The sequence below is a fragment of the Amphiprion ocellaris genome, chromosome 3, assembly GCF_022539595.1.
Source record: "Amphiprion ocellaris isolate individual 3 ecotype Okinawa chromosome 3, ASM2253959v1, whole genome shotgun sequence".
NCBI classification, from domain to species: Eukaryota; Metazoa; Chordata; class Actinopteri; family Pomacentridae; genus Amphiprion; species Amphiprion ocellaris.
The window spans coordinates 1,885,305-1,903,308 of NC_072768.1; the positions used below are offsets into that span (position 1 = coordinate 1,885,305).

Sequence of the window (18,004 nt, forward strand, 5' to 3'; positions counted from 1 at the left end):
AGTGGATATTAAATCGATGTAAACACTGTTAAAGGTGCACACAAACACAGCAGAGTCACATCAGGTAGAAGCTGAAGCGAGGAGCCTCTGGCAACAGCAGCAGCAGTAAATAGGAAACGCATCTGCATTCAGATTGGATGTGAGTGTGAAGAGCTCAAACTGGCTCCAGTGAAATGTGACGCTGCGGTGGACGAGCTGACATTTAATGCAGCAGACTGAGACGTATGACGTCCAGGATCCATCCAGCTACCAAGTCTGGTTACACTGTTCTGAGCTGAACCGCATCTGTTAGAACAAAACGACGAGCACACAACATCCTGATTTCAGAAGGCCAGCTGGTAAATCAACTTTACTGTGGTGGCTGAACTGAGGAAAACACAGATGAATTAAAAGCAGATGACACACATTTACTGATCTGAGAACAAATATGTGGAGTAAGAAATATTAGACGATGAGCTCATTTTCCAGAGTCATCAATAAGTCGTCAGCTCCAGCAAACTGCATAATAGTTTTTAAGTTTTACTGTCAGATCCCTCTGTTATGTTGTAACTCGCAACTCTACACTAATATGGCTTATTATACTGGTGAATGCATTCCCTGTTTCCTACTACTTACTGTATCTCTATTTGATAATGTTTTCTTGAATACTTTGCACCTCTATCGTATATATATACATTTTTTTTGTATTTTTATTCTCTCATGTCATATGTGGTACTGGTTAATTGATTAGTTTTTATGTCTTGCAGATTTAATTAGCACTAAGTCTTAGGACGGCACCAACTAAGTCATATATATGAAAAATGTCTTTAATTGGCAAATTTGTTGAAAACCTTCAACAAGACAAAGATGCAGACATTCATTTGACCACTACAATGTTGCATATGTGACTACATCTTTGGGCCAGCATGCCCAGATCTGCTCAAATATTGCTGTAAAATTACAAAACTGTCGACAAACTTTCCCAAATCAACATAAAAATGAATGAACAACCTGCTTATATTTTCCTTTGTTAATCTAGTGTGCCAATCGGCTTACCTTATGTCCTCTTGAGAATCCACCTCCAAGTTTACATTTTGATGAAATCAGATAATTTCCCCTCCAACACCATGCTGTCTCTGCTAAAGGCTGGTGATGAAACCAAGCTGCAGACTGCTTCCAATCTGCTCTTCACTAACAGGTGAAGACCTCCGCTACGGCTGTCAGTATGTGTTAAATCACCTAGAATCACCTCTCAGTGGGTCACATGAGTGATTCCTTTTTATCATTCTGTTGCACAACATTGATCTTCTGGCGGCAGCAACACAGCCCAAAGCATCTGAGAGCCCACACTGGCTCACACACTAGTCACCTATAAATATTGTCCCATTGAGTCCTTTTCCCCTTAAGCATGGAAGCCGTCCATGTGACGGTCTGAACGGAAAGCCAGCTGTCTGGAGAACAGCCTGTTGTTTTGACAGTGCACCACTGAATCTTCACGTTTTGTCTCTGCCTCTGGAACTAATCAATCCTGACGTCTCGCTACGCACAGAGCGCACCTGCTTCCTCTATGGTCCACACACACACACACACACACACACACACACACACACACACACACACACACACACACACACACACACCAAGACACATGCACACCCATGCATGCATACATTTCTACACACACGTCGTATTGTTCCAGCTCAGGGGCTTTCTGCAGTCCTGCTTCTCCACATCAGTAAGAGAAGGAAGACAAAGCACATTCTGTCAGTGTAGACATAAAAAAGCAGTGCCATTTCCTGAGATGTGTAGGTGTGCTCAGAAGGCCTCTAGGGTTTGGCTGTTAATAGCGCTCTGTAAATCGTCAGAGGTGGCCGTTTTCAGGAGACGGGGATCTGGGTTGTGTCTCGGACTCCTTTTCTTTGTTAACATTGCACACCTGCACAAGCACGCCGATGAGCAGCCGTGCAGGATCACACACAAGCATGAGTATATGTCTCGACTGCAGTAGCTGTTCTATATAAAGTCCAAACAGGGAACAGGGATAGTGTACTGCATCGCCAACAATTAGTCAGAGCCCATAATGGGTTTTGGAGGATTCCGTTAGAGCTGGCACTCCAACTCTACATTTGAGTTTGGGAAATCACACGCATCAGCGGCTTCGGCTTCAGACTTTTCATAAGATGTTTTCCAAACACGCATTAGACTTGTCAGTGCGCTGGTGTGAAAGCTGAAAACCAAATACAGCGTGCCGCAGCGTTGAAGAGAAGATTTACGGTGCGGACGACGGAGAACCACCCAGTGTGTTCATTTCCTGCCGTGTGCCAGAGAACCCTCCACACACGCTAATTTCAATGATAAAAATCAGAAACTCATTGCAGTCTGGTGTTATTACACTGCATATCTGCATGTAGTCGTGAGAGCGAAGGATTTGACGGTGTCATTTTGATAAATGCGATGTCATTTTAGTAGACTAAACTTAATGTGGTTGGGATTCATGAGAAGGGAGGGTTTGGAGACTATATTAACTTTTCATTATGACTTTAATAGAATATATGCAAAGGGGGTATAAGCCAAGGAATGTGAGGGAAATAATTCAGCTAATGTATGAAACCACACTAGGGGAAAATAACAAAACTTTGAGCGGTCAAAGTATGAAAGTTACATTAAAAGTAGAAACATGGCGTCCAATCACTGATATGCTTTGATATCTTATTTGGTTTGCTAGTTTGCTAGTCTCAGATGATGGTTTAGAGACATTACAGGAATTCATAAATAATCCAGTAAAGTTTTACAGCCATGCAAAGGGTTCTGTGTCAATCTATATTTGCTGTATTCACACAATATCAGCAATAAACACATTGTAGCTTGGCATTACTCCAAAGTGGTTAACCCTGGTGGTAATCATGCAGTTATACAAGATAAAACAAAAACCTAAATTACTTATTTTATGTTCTTTAAAAGCATCATACAGAGGATGACTCAGTTTTGGCGACGTGTTACTTCACAGAGTAAGGCCTAAACAGTGTGCTTTATAGCTTAATGTAAAGTGATCATGATCTTTGCCACGTTTTAACCCTCGTGTCGTCCTGCGGGTCAAAATTGACCCATTTCAAAGTTTGAAAATGTGGAAAAAAATATGTATTTTCACAGTGAAACTTCTGATGTCCACATTTTCAACATTTTTTGGTGGAAAAAAAGAAATGTTAAAAATGTTTCTTAAGAACATTCACAAAAAAATAAATATTAGAAGTTTTACTGATATATATGTAATCACAGATTTTCACTCATTTTTTGAAAATATTTACAAGAATTTTCTTGCCAAATTTGGGGGATTTTTTAAAAAATAAAACTTTTAAGTAATTATTGGAATTTTCTTCCTGAAGGTTTTGCAAATTTTCAGAAATTTCAGGATTTTTTTTTGCAGAATTTAAAAAAAAATTTTCAGATAATGAAACAATATTTTTTGGTGCCTGTAAATGAAGACAACAGGAGGGTTAATCACCACATTGCATTTAGAAGCAGTAGGTTCTGCTACAGTAGAACATATTGCCTGGTAACACGACGCCAAAGAAAGCAATATCCTTTCTGGACTTCAAAACACTTTAATAAAGTGAGGCAGAGTCTGCATCTCATGCAGGAGCTTCACCTTAATGCTCCTTCTATCAAACGATAACAGAGGGTATTGGGTCCAGAGGGAAGGACTTCTCAGCATCACGCACAGCCGACCCACTCCAAAGAAGCTGTGAGCAGCCAGCTCAGGCATTCCAGATCAAAGTAGCGATAGTTCATCAGCACATACCAAAAAAATATTTGCTTGATAACAGCGGGCAGATTTTCCAGATCACAACATAATAAGACAAATTCCTTTATCTCAGTTTGAGCTGTTCTCGAGTGCAGGAGGTCATAGAAAGCAAAGAAGCACATTACAATGTCATAAGAGCAGAACACGGAGCTTCTTTATTTCCTTAGGTGCTTGGACTCAGGGATTCCAGGTTCTGTTTAATGCCATGAGACAAATGTGGATATTTTGTAGATAAAAAAGTATTTAAAGTATATGAGATTTTCCTTGGGGAAGGAAAATATTTTCAAGCCTCCTTTTTCATAAACCTTTCTGACATATCTGTTTTTAAAGAAATGCACCTCGCACTATGAAATATAAACTAAAATCTGTTATATATCATTGATCTTCACATCAGTCTAAAATTCCTGTGATTATTTAATTTGCCGGCGCTTTGCTGCCCATAATGGTGCTGTCAGTGGATCTTTGAATTACTTTATGGTACCACTCTAATCCAAGCTGTGCAGTGCAAACAAGAACTGACAAAATTATATGCTTGCGTAAACACTCAAACACTCGAGTGCTGAGAGGTTTAAAGGCAAATGAGGACACGAGAGCTCAGAAACATCGCTGTTTGTTTTAAGGCCATTGACACTGAGATCCAAATAAACTAATAAGCTCAGCATGTGCCTGTTTCGTTCATTTTAGGAAAGCTAGTTTGGTTATTTTGGCAGTGGTTGCACATTGGTCTTGTGTAGAAAGAGATTCAATACAAGAGTGGAATTGCATGGCCCAAATGTTGGTACATTTACTGTATTTAACAAATCCAATAAGACAGGCCAAGCCTTTGAAACCGCATGAACTTTAACAAGACTAATTCAGCTTTCAGATTATAATCATGTCTGTAGGTCTACTCATTTAAGCATTCAAGTATCAGAATCAAATAAATCATTTCCTTTTCAGTTAGCAACGCGGTTTACCAAAGCATCCATACAAGTTTAGGTAGAAGATCTGCAGGGTTAAACACTGGTCACCAATGGAAAGACTGGTGAAAATGAAATGGGAAACTTGTGATTTTGAGTTTCCAGAAACTGTACAATAAGAATATGGACTGAAATAGATCCTCAAAAGATTGACTAGTAATTTTGCTGAAATATTATCATGCAGATGCAACTACGGTTTGAGTAGTAAACACTGTGAGACCAGATTGTTTTTCCAGCATGTTGTGAATACACCAAGAGTCCAAAGCCATGCCAGTGAGATGCACATGGGCCCAGTGGTGCTTGAAGCTAAATGCTAATCAGAGCATATTCAAGTATTCACAACATATTTAGACTCCCACATACTGTCTAATTTAAAAAAAACAAAGTAAAATAAAATAAAATAAACAGACGAGTGAAGAGTTTCTTTGTGTTAAAATACTCACAACCACATTAAAGCTGACTTCATGTTTCCCACATGTATAGAAACTATCCTAGATGAGAAGATTAGCTTCAGCACTAAACACAAACTACAGATGATTCTAGATCGATCCAACAATCATCAGGGTAAATTTTCTGGGAATCCCACTACCTGCACAAAGTGTTGCCTGGACGTCTGGTGTATGTTGACATATTTTACAGGAAAACAGAAAATTCTGACTCATAGTGTTGTAAATTACTAGGATTAATCCTCCAGAGACAACAAATGTCTGCTCAATTAGTTGAGTTGTCATATTTCAGCCCAGATCAAACTGTTGGAAATGGTTTCTTGTTTTTTTTTTTTTTTTTTTTCAAAGGTTCAGGTAAAGGTCAGCTTCATTACCTACATGGGAAATCACAATCTGGGATAAAGATATAATAAGACACAAGACAATGACTGTTGGATAGGTTTAATGGGCGTAGCTTTGGGGCTAACGTGCTGTCATGCGCTGTTTGATGGCTTCTCCTCACAGCACTGGGTGAAAACCCTGGTGAGGCCTACAAGACAAAGAAAATAAGAGTTTTAGTAACATGATTAAGTGATTGGACGTAATAACTGAATGACTATAGAAGTGGGTATGTGGCATTATTTTAAGAATGTGTAAATTGGAAAGTTTGAGATAATTAACCTCTCTTTTGTTGCTTCAGGTGTTCCAGCCAAAAGTGTCCCCATGGCCTGGAACACCTTTATAAAGGTTCTGGGAGGAACCAAGTGCAGGTGGGAGAGGGTGAGTAGTAATCTCTTCGGTTAATAAAATAAATACATTGCTTGATGAGGATGTCAGTAGGTGTTTTTAGGAAACAGATACTTCATTTTAATGTTTGTTGTTATAGTTATGTTGCATCTTTGTGAATTTCTTGTGTGTGATTATTTTCGGTTAACCCTCATGTTGGTAGACCTGAGGGGCTGATTAGGGGTTGGCCTATAAAAGGCTGAACGTTGAATGAGAGCGAGGGTAGAGGGAAGGAGTGTCACAACACCCCAGTTAACCACCTTGCTTTGTTTTTTTTATTTTTGTGTTTGTAACGTGACTGTCGGTGAATAAACACCAGGTTGGTCTGCAGCTTATCTCGCCTCAAGCCTCCTGCTTTATCCAGCCGCAAAACGGTCATCCTAACAGTTCCTAAAACAGTACCCTGTTTCTGCTGTGACTACCATGTGCTCTGTTTAATTTCACAGTTAGTGGTATATATTGGAAGAAACCCAAATGTCTACCTTTTCCTGCAGTAGGAACTAAAAGTGCACTGCCTTTGTAGCGTGACTTCACTGCCCCACAAACCAGCAAGCTTCCCCATTTCATTACTTGCCAAGATGAAGCGAGGCGCACCTGTGTTATGAGAAGAAGAGTGAAAGTGGACCGGACAGTGCGAGCGGGGCCCGTGCATTCCACACCAATAAGGAAAACTGGGCACCGTGGTGAGCGGGGATCATGGGAGCAGACCTTCCACGCAGACATGTGAGAAACATCACAAGGCAGAGGGCTTCGCTCACAGGGAAGAGCCTTTTGCCTGTCAGCGGGGTCTGAACTGTGGGGGCGGCTGAAATTGAAACACACCAGCCATATGTACACACTGTGCTACCCCTTCCATATGGGAATATTTACATGTCGTCTTTGTTGTTCAAAGATCAAAGCAGAGGAGATCCATTTGAGTTGATTTTATGACACATTTTGGCAAATTTGCAGGGGGGAACTTTAAATGCCCTGTAAAACCTGTTCCACAGCGGGCAAGACCACCCCATTAAGCCTGCTATCCCACATGAATACAACCTGACTGAGAACTGTACACGCTACTGCAGAGTGTGCTGGATCTTTGGACATTAAAAAACCCACGAGATTCATAAATTAATCTGTGATCTACATCAAAAACGGCTTCACAGGAACCCACAAAAGCAAAACACCATAAATTTATTGTGGAAAAAAGCAACATTGGGAAGAAAAAAGTCTATTCTGGCACATTGTTCATGTTTTTGTATATTACAAAAAGGAGAAAAAGGCTACAAATCTTGATAATTTATACAAATATGACAACTTTCAAAAATAAATTTTAATTTAGTAAATGCTCTGTGAACAAGTTTCTGCAATAGCCCACTGCTTGAGATCCCTGAGCAGAGACACAGAGTGAAACGCTTTTTTTTGTTCTTTTTTTTTTTTTTTTTTTTTTTTTTTACTTTTTATACCTTCACTCAAGCAATAACAACTGTCAGTGTTTCCTTCATAAACACTTTATATACACACATGAGAATTTAGCACATTGTGTGATATATGGGCCAGGAATGAGTGTGAACTTTGACTATGTGACTGCAACAAGTGACATATTGATTCCAAATCTTTACCCTCCATTGCAGATGTTACTCTGTATTCACCACATAAAGTGTATTTGGACATTTTACTCAGCAATGACCACAAACATATACATTATATCTTCCTTCTAACTAACTTCCTTCATTTTACATGTAAAAAAACACAGTGCCAGCTGGTTCTGTTGCTAGGTAACACATAGCAATAACTTACCATGTAATAAACTAAGGACACAGGTAGGAGGTGGAGGAGCTGTACATTTTCTTACTCCCGGGAAGGTGCTGTTTCACTTACTGTATGCTGACGACAACAAAACAAACAAATAGATGTTAATTACATAGAATATGTACAAATGAGACCTTAAGACTGAGAACAGGAGATATTTGTATCATAACGAGCCATATTTGCTTCTGCTTTATGTCCGGCTACTTTTTTGCTGCGTGATTTTTCTGTATACTATACACAATGTAGGTATATATTAGGATTCATTTATACAAACACATTGAAATTACTTTATTCCAACACAAAGGCATTAAAACATTTCCCTCGAACGTGCCACGACTGTGCATCGTCCTCATATTCAAAGGTGTGCATCAGTGTAGCTTTTGTATTTGGTTAGAAGAATTCCTTCATCTGTTTGAGCTCCACACACAATCCTCTGTAAAAGCCTGAGGCGTGAGGGAAGGCGGTGGACCCAAAACTACAGTACCTGCCCTTTGACTGCCACAACATTGTAGCTTAATATGTGTATTCGTAGCTTCTCAAGAAAAAGTGACCGTTCTTTAGAACAGTAACGGTAGAAATGCCACCTGTATGCTACACTTGTGATGAAGATTTCGCACCTTTTAGGTCCTTACACTGTGAATACACTTTACTTTTTAGAGTTTTCCTGCCAAAAACTTGCTGCATTTGGCGAAATCCCGCCTTTCTGGATGCTACGCTACAATGGCTAAAAAGCTGAATTTCCCTTTTTCAAGTTGAATGTCAGGACACCTGCTACAGTTGGTTTGCAATAATGGTGCTAATCCTTAATCTCATGAGCAAATTAATAGAGGATGTGAACAAAAAAACAACAGACTGGAGATTTAATATTAATATGGAGATTTTGGATGGCGTTAAGTTCTTCATATTACCTTATTTTCTTCATTATCAAGATGGAACTCTGAGGCTCTTTTCTCTCTTTTCTATTTAACTTTGCACTACTTGGGATATTATTTAGAGGGGAATTGTTTAATTAAAAATCTAATTCATGACAAATGTTGACGCATGTACCTGTGGTCTCACTTCAAGTTTAAGTGCTCTTAAGATAAAAGAAAAAAACAAAAACCCACACATGAATTCTGTGTGAGCTCTAACTTTGAAGCAAGAGTCCAAATACCACGTAGCACCTGCCAAACTGTGAGCAACGCTTGTGAGGAAAAGCTGCTGGCCTGAGGTGTATGTGGAGCTCAGGAGTCATTAGGAGGACTGTGAGGTGTAGTCAGGGCCTCTCTGAGCAAACATCCTCCCTGAGTCTCCTCCATCTCCGAGAGGAGCGAACGAGGAGCACGAAGGTTGTCCTTTTCCCCGGGTCTGGCGTGCAGATGGCAGGTAAGCGGGCTGGGTGAGCTCAGGGGCTCGCGGTCCTCAGGCCCTGTTTCTCCATAATGTTCCACAGCTTACGCAGATTGGACTGGGTGATGGTGTCATCGGGTTTCAGTTGAAGTGCTCGGAGGTAATTGGCTTCAGCTTCTTGCAGTTTCCCATTGAGGTGGAGAATCGCCCCGAGGTTCATCAAGGCAGCGGGGTACTGAAACCAAGGGAAAAAAAGGTGATCTCAGTCACTTTGGAGCACAATGAGTTCGTAACTGAGAGGACCTCGGGCTCGCCTAAAGCTGTGTTCCAAAGATACGCTCACTGTTCTGTTGGGGAATAATAATGCAACAACTCATACGCTGTCAGTGAGGAGAAGGAAGAGTACAGAAGGTATAATCATAATGAATCAGCTGCCTGGAGATGAGTTAACATACACACAATAAGTTATTCACTGACCCCAAATGGTAGGTTTAGACTAGAGACGTAAGTTAATGCAAAATATCAAATTTTACAACATCCAGGGGCTGATGAATAATGCAAATGAAGTTTATCTCCTCACACTTTGGGAGGATACATAATTTAACAGGCGATGGAAAGTGACTATTTTGTATGGCTGAGCCACATGCAGTGAAAGGAACCTGATGTTATTTCTGAAAGTGGGAGCAAGAAGCCTGGAAAATGTCAGCATTGAGTCCTAAATAAAGCTATAGAATACACTGTTATTTTGTCCTTTAAATAGAGCTATAGTAGAACATTTGGTCATCATACAGCGGCCCCTGACACGCTATTGGTTCCCGCTCATCAGATCCCCCAGTCTGTGTTTGGAATCACTAACCAAGCCACTTTGCGTGTCCCTGTGTCTTGTCTGTGGCGATAGATGTCAGAGGGAGCGGCCGGCACTTTGAAGTGGGTCTAGATGAATATACTGTTTATCCCGGCTGGTGCCAAGGGACGAAATCATCATCAGTGCGACGGGGGTGAGTCATGAGGACGTAAGTACAGGAAAAGTGTCTGGGGTGCAATCACATCAAGACAGCGGTGCATCAAGGCCAAAGGGAGGGGCAACATCGGATCACCATTTCAGGTTGAACTGTGGAAAACATGTCTAATCCTGCAGGGAAGCTACTGTTTTACTGCTTAAGATCATTGTAATTTCTCTAAGTGTGATTCCTAGGGAACAGGGAATGTGCAAATAAAACACTCGGAGTGAAAATGGCCAGTCATGTGGTTTTACTGCAGTATTTGTCACTTTTTCCTGTCATTATCATCCCATACATCATTCTCACGTGGAATGATTACAGCATCTTGACATTTGCTGATGAGCTGCAGCACTAGGCCAACAGTTTCTTTCTTAAGGCTAATTAACTAATCACGACTAATTCTGAGAGCAACACTGTTTGCATGGGAGAAAAGTGTTTTCTATAAATGTTATGAGAAATCAGCAGGGCTGTAAGTGCTACAGAAAAACTCAGAAAATGTAATTACATACGATAAAATTCAGTCAAACCAAATCTATCATAGCTTGTTGAAATGTGAGTATCGTTCACACCGCGGGTTGCATGAGCCGCCTCCGTTTGCTGGATCGTCCACCTGTGTCTAGTGCACTTAGAAAACTTTCAAAAACATCTCTGTGTTTTTCCAGTGTCGAGGTAGCATGAGTGATGCGCCGTGCATGAGGATCTGAATGGGAACAATATGTGCAATAGAGCTGCTTTTCTCAGAGGCTGAATTAGCTTGATGAATAAATCAAAGAAAATCTGGAATAATCCAATTGTCCTTTGGAGAGGAGCCACATCTTCGCTCAACACTTCTAAAATACATGACAGGTGCTTTGCCGAAAGGAACGGCTGGCATGACCGACACTTCAATCGTTTCTCACGTTCTCCAAATGCACGTCGTTTAGGTTTAAATTCAATTCTAAAGCATTAAGCCTAGCACCCTTTCTGCACAATGTGTAATTACATTAATCTGCTAGCAAAACAGAATTTTCTCCCCGTGTTTTAGTAGCGGCCGGGGTTCTAGTATTTAATGGCCGGGGTAATTCTGAGGGTGTTTGCGCTATAAATTACCTCCCGTTTGACCCTGCCATTTGAGGGTCAGACCACAAAATAACGCGAGGGGATCAATTTGCAAGTTAGTGGTTTTTACTAGTCAGAAAATTGCTAACCAAAATATATGGATAGAACTGAAAATGACACTGAAGGGGCCATACATAAATACTGTATCCTAAATCTGTAGGTGACAAGTGGGTGTATATTGGAAAATTAGTGTTAATGCAGATCTAAGGAGTCGGTGAGGATTCTGTATTAGCAGAAATGCAATCCTCCCTTAGCTTCCATGTGTTTCTGAGAAGTCACCGAGTTGAACATTTAACATAACTCAGCGTTGGAAGTCTCTGAGCGACAGAATGGCAGTGCTTTAATTAATATCCTGCTTGGCTTTTTGGAGATGACTACATTTCCTTGGATCATTGTGTTTGGTTGCCTGCAAATCTCCTGTTTTAGTGACAATTCAAGCTTCTCGTATCATTCTCTTTAGCTGTTGGCAATGCAGTGAAGTCTGTGATATCACAGACTACAGCAATAGATTGGAAGTTTTCCCTTCAGAGATGAGACAGATTGTAGAAGAGGCTAGTGGGCAGTTTGCCTTTAATAGGATTTAAAAACAAAGTCTGTCCAGATGAAAGCCGGGTTTAGATGGATGAGATGCTGATGAAGACGTAAACATTTCTATGGAAGAAGTTTAAAAGACAGATCAATACTTTGCTGGACAAATCTAACATCAACCAAAAGAGGCAGACGTTAACATGTTTGTACGCAGCGCTTCTCTGACTCCTCAGCATCGACACTGATAAGAGGTGAAACATATAAAATAAAGGCTCCTGGGTAGCAAATCAGCTGACTTCTTCTCAGTACAGCTGCAGTGAGTTCAAAAGATGCAGAACTGATCAATTCCTGAGTTTAGTTTCCTTCCTCAAGTCTGCCTGGTAGGCTCAAGCTTCTACTATATTACACGCCTCTTTTGACCCCCCTGTTTCAAATATCTAAGACTTGTGGTGATTTATAGCCCTCCTCCTGCATTCTTCCTCACCCTTGTCGAATGCTGCCTGGTCGAAAACCTCTTTTTTTCTTCTCATTTCCTGCTGCTCTGTAACCTCTCTGCCTCCCCACCCTTGCCAAAACTGGCATTTAGGAGCAGAGGCACGGCCAGATGCGGAGCATATTAGCCTCGATTGTAAAGCAACATAAAGACCTGGAGTTTTCAACATAAGGCTAGGGTTGGGAATGACCTGACTTTAATGACTTCAGATGGGCATTCGGGTAAAGAGCGTCTATATAAAATGGGAACTTTTCAAAGGACAGATGTCGTAGGTTGCAGAGAGCAACCGACGCTAAGTAAGCATCCGATGTGGTTTAGCCCGTCTAGATAGAGGGGATTGAAGGACTAAAGGACTAAATCCCTTCAATGGAGGGAATTGTCCTCTCTCACTCAGAGCGAGCAGACATATGTGCTTAATATAAAACACCAGTGCCTTTGGAGAGTGAAGAGTCAAGCCGCAGTAAAGCATGCAATGGCAAATGAAGACAGACAGGGTACATGGCTTAAGTCAAGACATATCGGAGAGAACAAAGGACGCTGGTAAAGAAGACGGATAAGGATGCTAAATTATAATCACGCCTCAGCTCGAAGCAATACAAAAGGCATCCAAACAAAACTGACCAAGTTGGGGCACAAAAAAACAAAAGGGCCTCTGTGTTTGGATGTGAACGTCAAATGTGTATTTGTGCAAATACAGATGCCAAGAAATGGTCATGAGAAAATTACACTTGATCTGGACCTGAAATAGAACATAAACACCCAAAGAAACATTCTATATCGTTACCTCTAACTGTCTGGTGTGGATGTTGGTGTCTCTCGGTGTTTGCTCTGTTGAAAGTTTCTAACTGAACAAAATCTGACAAGCGTTCTGATGTAATGATGCTATCAAAGCATGAAGAGGAAACTTAGATGTCAAATATTCCCACAATTCATCTTAAGCTTGAAGGTTTTCTTTCATTATTTATGTATGGATTTCAACTGGAGCAACAGGAAAAATGATTTTCCTAACCTTCCATCTGGGTTTAATTAGATGTTAAAAATACACAGCGTATGGAATAGGAGGTCGATATCATGGCTTCTGTAGAAATGTTAAATTTCATCCTTCTGTTCCACTCCGGTTTTTGTTTGTCTTGTTTGCCAATGTTTGTGTATCTTATACCAGCGTTTGTATGCCCACAGAACCAAACTTTATCGTCTGTGTAACATAGTCCAGATATATTTCACCATTAATCCTAATCTGATTTCTTCTAATCAAGACGCAGGCATAAACAGGGCGACCACATGCCAAACACACCTCGCTCCCTCTGTGGCCCTCACTTAAACAACTTGACCCTTCCTGTCAAAGCTGCCAAAGACTGGACCCCATTCATTTTCAAGACGTCATAGTCCCCTCACTGAGTGTTATTATCATTATTCTTTTCAATCTGCTTACCCTGGCCTCTTCTTTGAAGTTGCTGATGGATGTCGCACAAGCAAACCTTTGAGCTTTGCAAAAAACTTCATTTTTCTGAGCACCACTGACAATGCAGGCCATTGTGAGCGGCCAGACTGGGTAGTAATAATATTGGAAAGCCACCCACACTGTGATTGCACAGTGTCCATCAGAGTAAATAGTGATGCGGGGAAGATTAGCTAGTCGTGGTTTTACTCACATTGGGTCTCAGGCTTGCTGCTTGTCCGTAATACTTCTCTGCTGCTTCATTTAGGCTGGCTTGTCTGCAAAGGGAAAACAGAAAGAGGCAATCATTACTCATTTTTATTGCTCCTGGCTTCGGATGAGGCCTTGAACCCCGTGTGTTTACGGGTGCTTAGGGGTCAGTGAGAAAATAACAGCATGAGAGATGAGAGAAGCCGATCCAATAGCCGGTAGGTTCCTCGTTCGATAGCATCTTTCGCTCGATAACATCTGAGCTGAGAAGCGCACAGCAAGCACTTTCTGTTCTAATTGAACCTTGAGGTCAGGACATTTGGTTTATTGGACCCTCTGAGAAAACCAAGAAACCGAGGCCGATCAGGAATATTCACTGTATGTTTATAGTTTATCTAAGAGAATGTGGTTTGCCTGTCTAAATGGATGAGATAGAGAACATATGCAAACGCTATGAAAACACAAAAACGTTTAATCATACCTTCATAAAAAAAATAAATAAAAAATCAGAACAACAGAGTGGATGGCACAGATGCACCAAACATGCTGTATATGTCACACTGCGACAAAAAGGATTTTTGGGCAGATGGCTTGTCGGCATGAGTCCCTGGAACCAGAAATACTTTGCTCCCGAGGACATAAAACCTGCAGTCAAGACATGGATGCCCTAAATTATGCTTCTTACTTTCTTTCATTATCCACTGTTCTACCTACTGTTATACAGAAACCTGCAGCTTCAGTGTCACAAAACGCCTCATGTTATTAATGCTCTTACATGCTAGAAATCACCTTTATAATCCATGGCTGCATTCTTTTCACTGATGGTAACAATTGTCTAATTGCAAACAGTTTAGCTTTGACGAAGTCAAGGACAGAGTCAACGACAGCCGGCTGTGGAGCCCCTAAAGTCCTAATGATCAAAGGAAGCAGGGCCTTTGGAACAACAGTTTCATTTAGGCTGTCGCAGCGGATTAAGAGAATCATCATCTGTATGGTTCCAGATAAAAGGCAAAAGGCCTTTTTCCACTGCAGGAACTTGTTTTTGCGGCGACCTGCATCTTTTCTGCATCTTCTGATAGCAGCAATGACCATAGTAGGACCTTTTTCAGGGCAGTTTTTGAAGAAGATTAAAATACCTACTCTGAGAAAAATACCTGTGAGGCCCTGAAATACTAGTGGGCACCGCTCGATGCTGATTGGTAGAACCTGGAAAAAAATTACAACAAGTACCATTTCTGTCATCTTTGCTAATCAGTCTTGTCATCTCAAAAAAATTCCCATCATCAACGGAATAGTCGGAATTAAGGATAACAAACAGCAACGCAGCAAGCATCTCAGTTCTCTCCATCGTTGTTGGAACCTCAGAATTGACGTTATGATTGAAACTGTTCCATAATTATTACGTCACCTCATGAGTCCAGTGGATCCTACACTACAGCAGAGAGGGCCCATTAGAAGGATGTCCCTGTAAATGCTTGTGCCATCTTGTGCCTGCTTCATGTCCCTGCAGTAAAAAGACACCTGAAGTGACCTAAATACATACAAAGTATTTATTTTTGATTTGTCTTGTAAGATTCATATATGTCATTCTCCACAGATCGATAATGGGAGAACTTATGTTTGTCAGCAACATGGAAACTTGGAACTTACTTAGTCTTAGTAATAAAAAAGGTGACACTCAAAACACATTACTACTATTATACAAGGAGTGAGATCATCTACTTGCCACTGTAGCAACGCTGTGATGCTGTACTCAGGCACAGCAGTGCTTTGAGCTAAGTGCTAATTGCAAATGCAATGAGATTCTGTCTTGCTGTTTATCAAGTCTGTTCACAATGCATGCCTTCATCTACTGAGCTAACATTTGTTAAAAAATAGGTACAGATGAAAAAATAGTAGACTGGGCTTAAGGAAATATTTTAGTTTATCAGGTAGTTGGTCATTTAACAAAGTATAGGAGAAGTTACAAAACTTGAAGAGTGATGACAAAACAAAAAGATCCCCACAGTGACAACAATTTATCCTCCGGGAGTCAGAATGTGTGCAACACATTTCATAGCAATCCAGCCAAGCTGCTGACACATCTCTCTTGAAAGCATGAATGTGAACCTCATGTTGGCGCGACGGGAAATGTCAGGGGATCACCAAAGTCGGTGTGATTTATCCTCTTGAGAACATAAATGTCTGTACAAAATTTCATGCTGAACTTTCTGATAGTTCTTGAGCTATTTCAGTCCGTGACCACAGTGGTTGAGCGATGCTGCCAAAGAGTCAAAACCTGATCTTAAAGAAGTTATTACACACGTTATTCACTGGCATGCTTCGGATTTACAGAAAGCAAGCCACTGCTGTTTGTTTTTTTGTTTTATCACAACAGAAATTTTCTAAAATACTTCCAAAGAAGCATTTTACATTCCAGCAGTGATCCAAACACCAACTTGCTGAATTTGTCCTGAGATTATAAATGTGGGTTGAACATCCAACCACAAACATGTTTGTTCACCAGCATAACATTTAGAGAGCACAACCTCCTGAAAAAAAAGAAAAAGCACAAATCCAATTCTATAATGTCATTATCACATTTATAAACACATTATGAGAGGAGTAGTGGAGAGCTGCCACAGTGTGATCAGGGGAGCAACAGGACCTCCAAGAGCCGTCTGAGTGTGGGCTGGGAGAGACAATGGAGGCCGACTATGGAAACCACCGCCTCGGTTCTAACCCGAGGAAGAGTCCATGTGAGACTACAGCAGCACATGAACAAAGAGACAGAATGGTGAGAAAATAGAGCATGAATGAAAAAAATAAGACTCCCTCGAGGAGGCAAAAATTCTTGTGCGCGTTTCAAATCAACAACCAAACCACTGATCTTCCTGCCTTGTTGTCTGGTGATGGTTTATTAACCCCAGACAAGCACAAATCACAGCGCTGACAGATGCTTCTTCTGAGCGTGACATTGTTGGATACTAATGACTGAATGAGCAAATTGTATTTTCAACAACAGCCAGATATTTGTGCTTAAACCGCAGCCGTTCCATCTGTCTCAAACACAGAGTTAGACTTAGAATGAAACACTGAACAGACATCTTCCCTGAGGGCAGTATGGTAAGTGCAGCAGACCTAATGTAACTTGGTACCTAGTTCTCTTTATTACCATTATGAGATGATCAAATCAAGCCAGTGAATGAACAAATTGCTATACCAAACATCATGAACGAGCATACAAATCAGTCATACATATGTGTATTATATTGTTATATAAGTGGTACGGATTAGATGGGAAGCTATGAGGGAAACTATGAGTGCATAACCTGCTGGTGTGTGTTTTATAATGTTTCCTTTCCCCCTGGCTGTCTGGATATCTACATATTGTACTTTACTCCAAGACTCCACAGAGCAATTTTTCACTCTTTGTGGATTTGACATATTAAAGGGAAGTTCAACCACATACTCGTTGGTCTTACTATTACCAACATTTCCTGTCCTACATTCACACCATAAACAAGAGCTCGTTTCAAAAAAACACATGAGACCTGTTCAAAGGAGGCACAGGGAAATTAATAGTTTGGAGGCGAAGTGGTCAAAAAGCAGCGGCCCAAGAGGGTAATAAATGACATTTTGCAAATTTGAGAGCTTCTGCTCTTCCTTTTAATCTCTTTCTTTCTCCTGTGTAGATTCACTTGTGTCCCCACCAGCCGAGGGCCTTTCTAAGTCTGTGTCCAAGACAAACACATAAAGACCGTGAGCTGTGGAGGAGGGAGACCCCATGCCAAGCAGGCGGAGATGAGTTCAACCCAAGCACGGCTTGAAGCTCTCTTTAGCTGCCAGGGGTCTGGACCCTGGAAGAGGCCCTCTATACGGAAAACTGTTGGTGGTGAGGATCCTACATGGTCAGACTGGTGGGGGAAGAGCTATGCTAAATGCAGCTGGGTGGAATCCTACACAGAGCTGATGTTCTCCTCGACAAATGACCAGCAGCTTCACCAAGATAAGACGACACATGCATTTGTCTTGAAGATTTTCTTTCAACAGCAAGCTGTAATCTTCACAAAAAAGCCCAAGATGAGTCTAAACAAGGAAATCTCTATACTGGCTGGTAGAATTTTGTAGGTTTAGTGAGCGGGGCAGCTTTCACTAAGCTGGCACATGGTTGTATTTACACATT

At 41.0% G+C, this 18,004-nt stretch overlaps 1 protein-coding gene across 3 annotated transcripts in view; it reads right to left on the bottom strand.

The window, feature by feature from the left end:
* Nucleotides 1-2,500: 2,500 nt before the first annotated feature.
* The window catches only part of tmtc2b (transmembrane O-mannosyltransferase targeting cadherins 2b), a 100,665-nt gene continuing 85,161 nt past the window's right edge, over nt 2,501-18,004 (bottom strand). The window contains exons 11-14 of one of the 3 annotated variants that reach the window (XR_004848137.2): nt 13,844-13,907; nt 7,731-9,306; nt 6,546-6,756; nt 2,501-5,715 (exon numbers count right to left, since the gene is read on the bottom strand). Coding sequence is in view for 1 of the 3 variants with exons in the window: in XM_023279503.3 (XP_023135271.1) it covers nt 9,127-9,306; nt 13,844-13,907 (244 nt within the window). In the remaining 2 variants the exon portion in view is untranslated. Of the gene's footprint in view, nt 5,716-6,545; nt 6,757-7,105; nt 9,307-13,843; nt 13,908-18,004 lie in introns of those variants that run through there. The other 2 variants (XR_002746653.3, XM_023279503.3) reach the window with 2 other exon arrangements.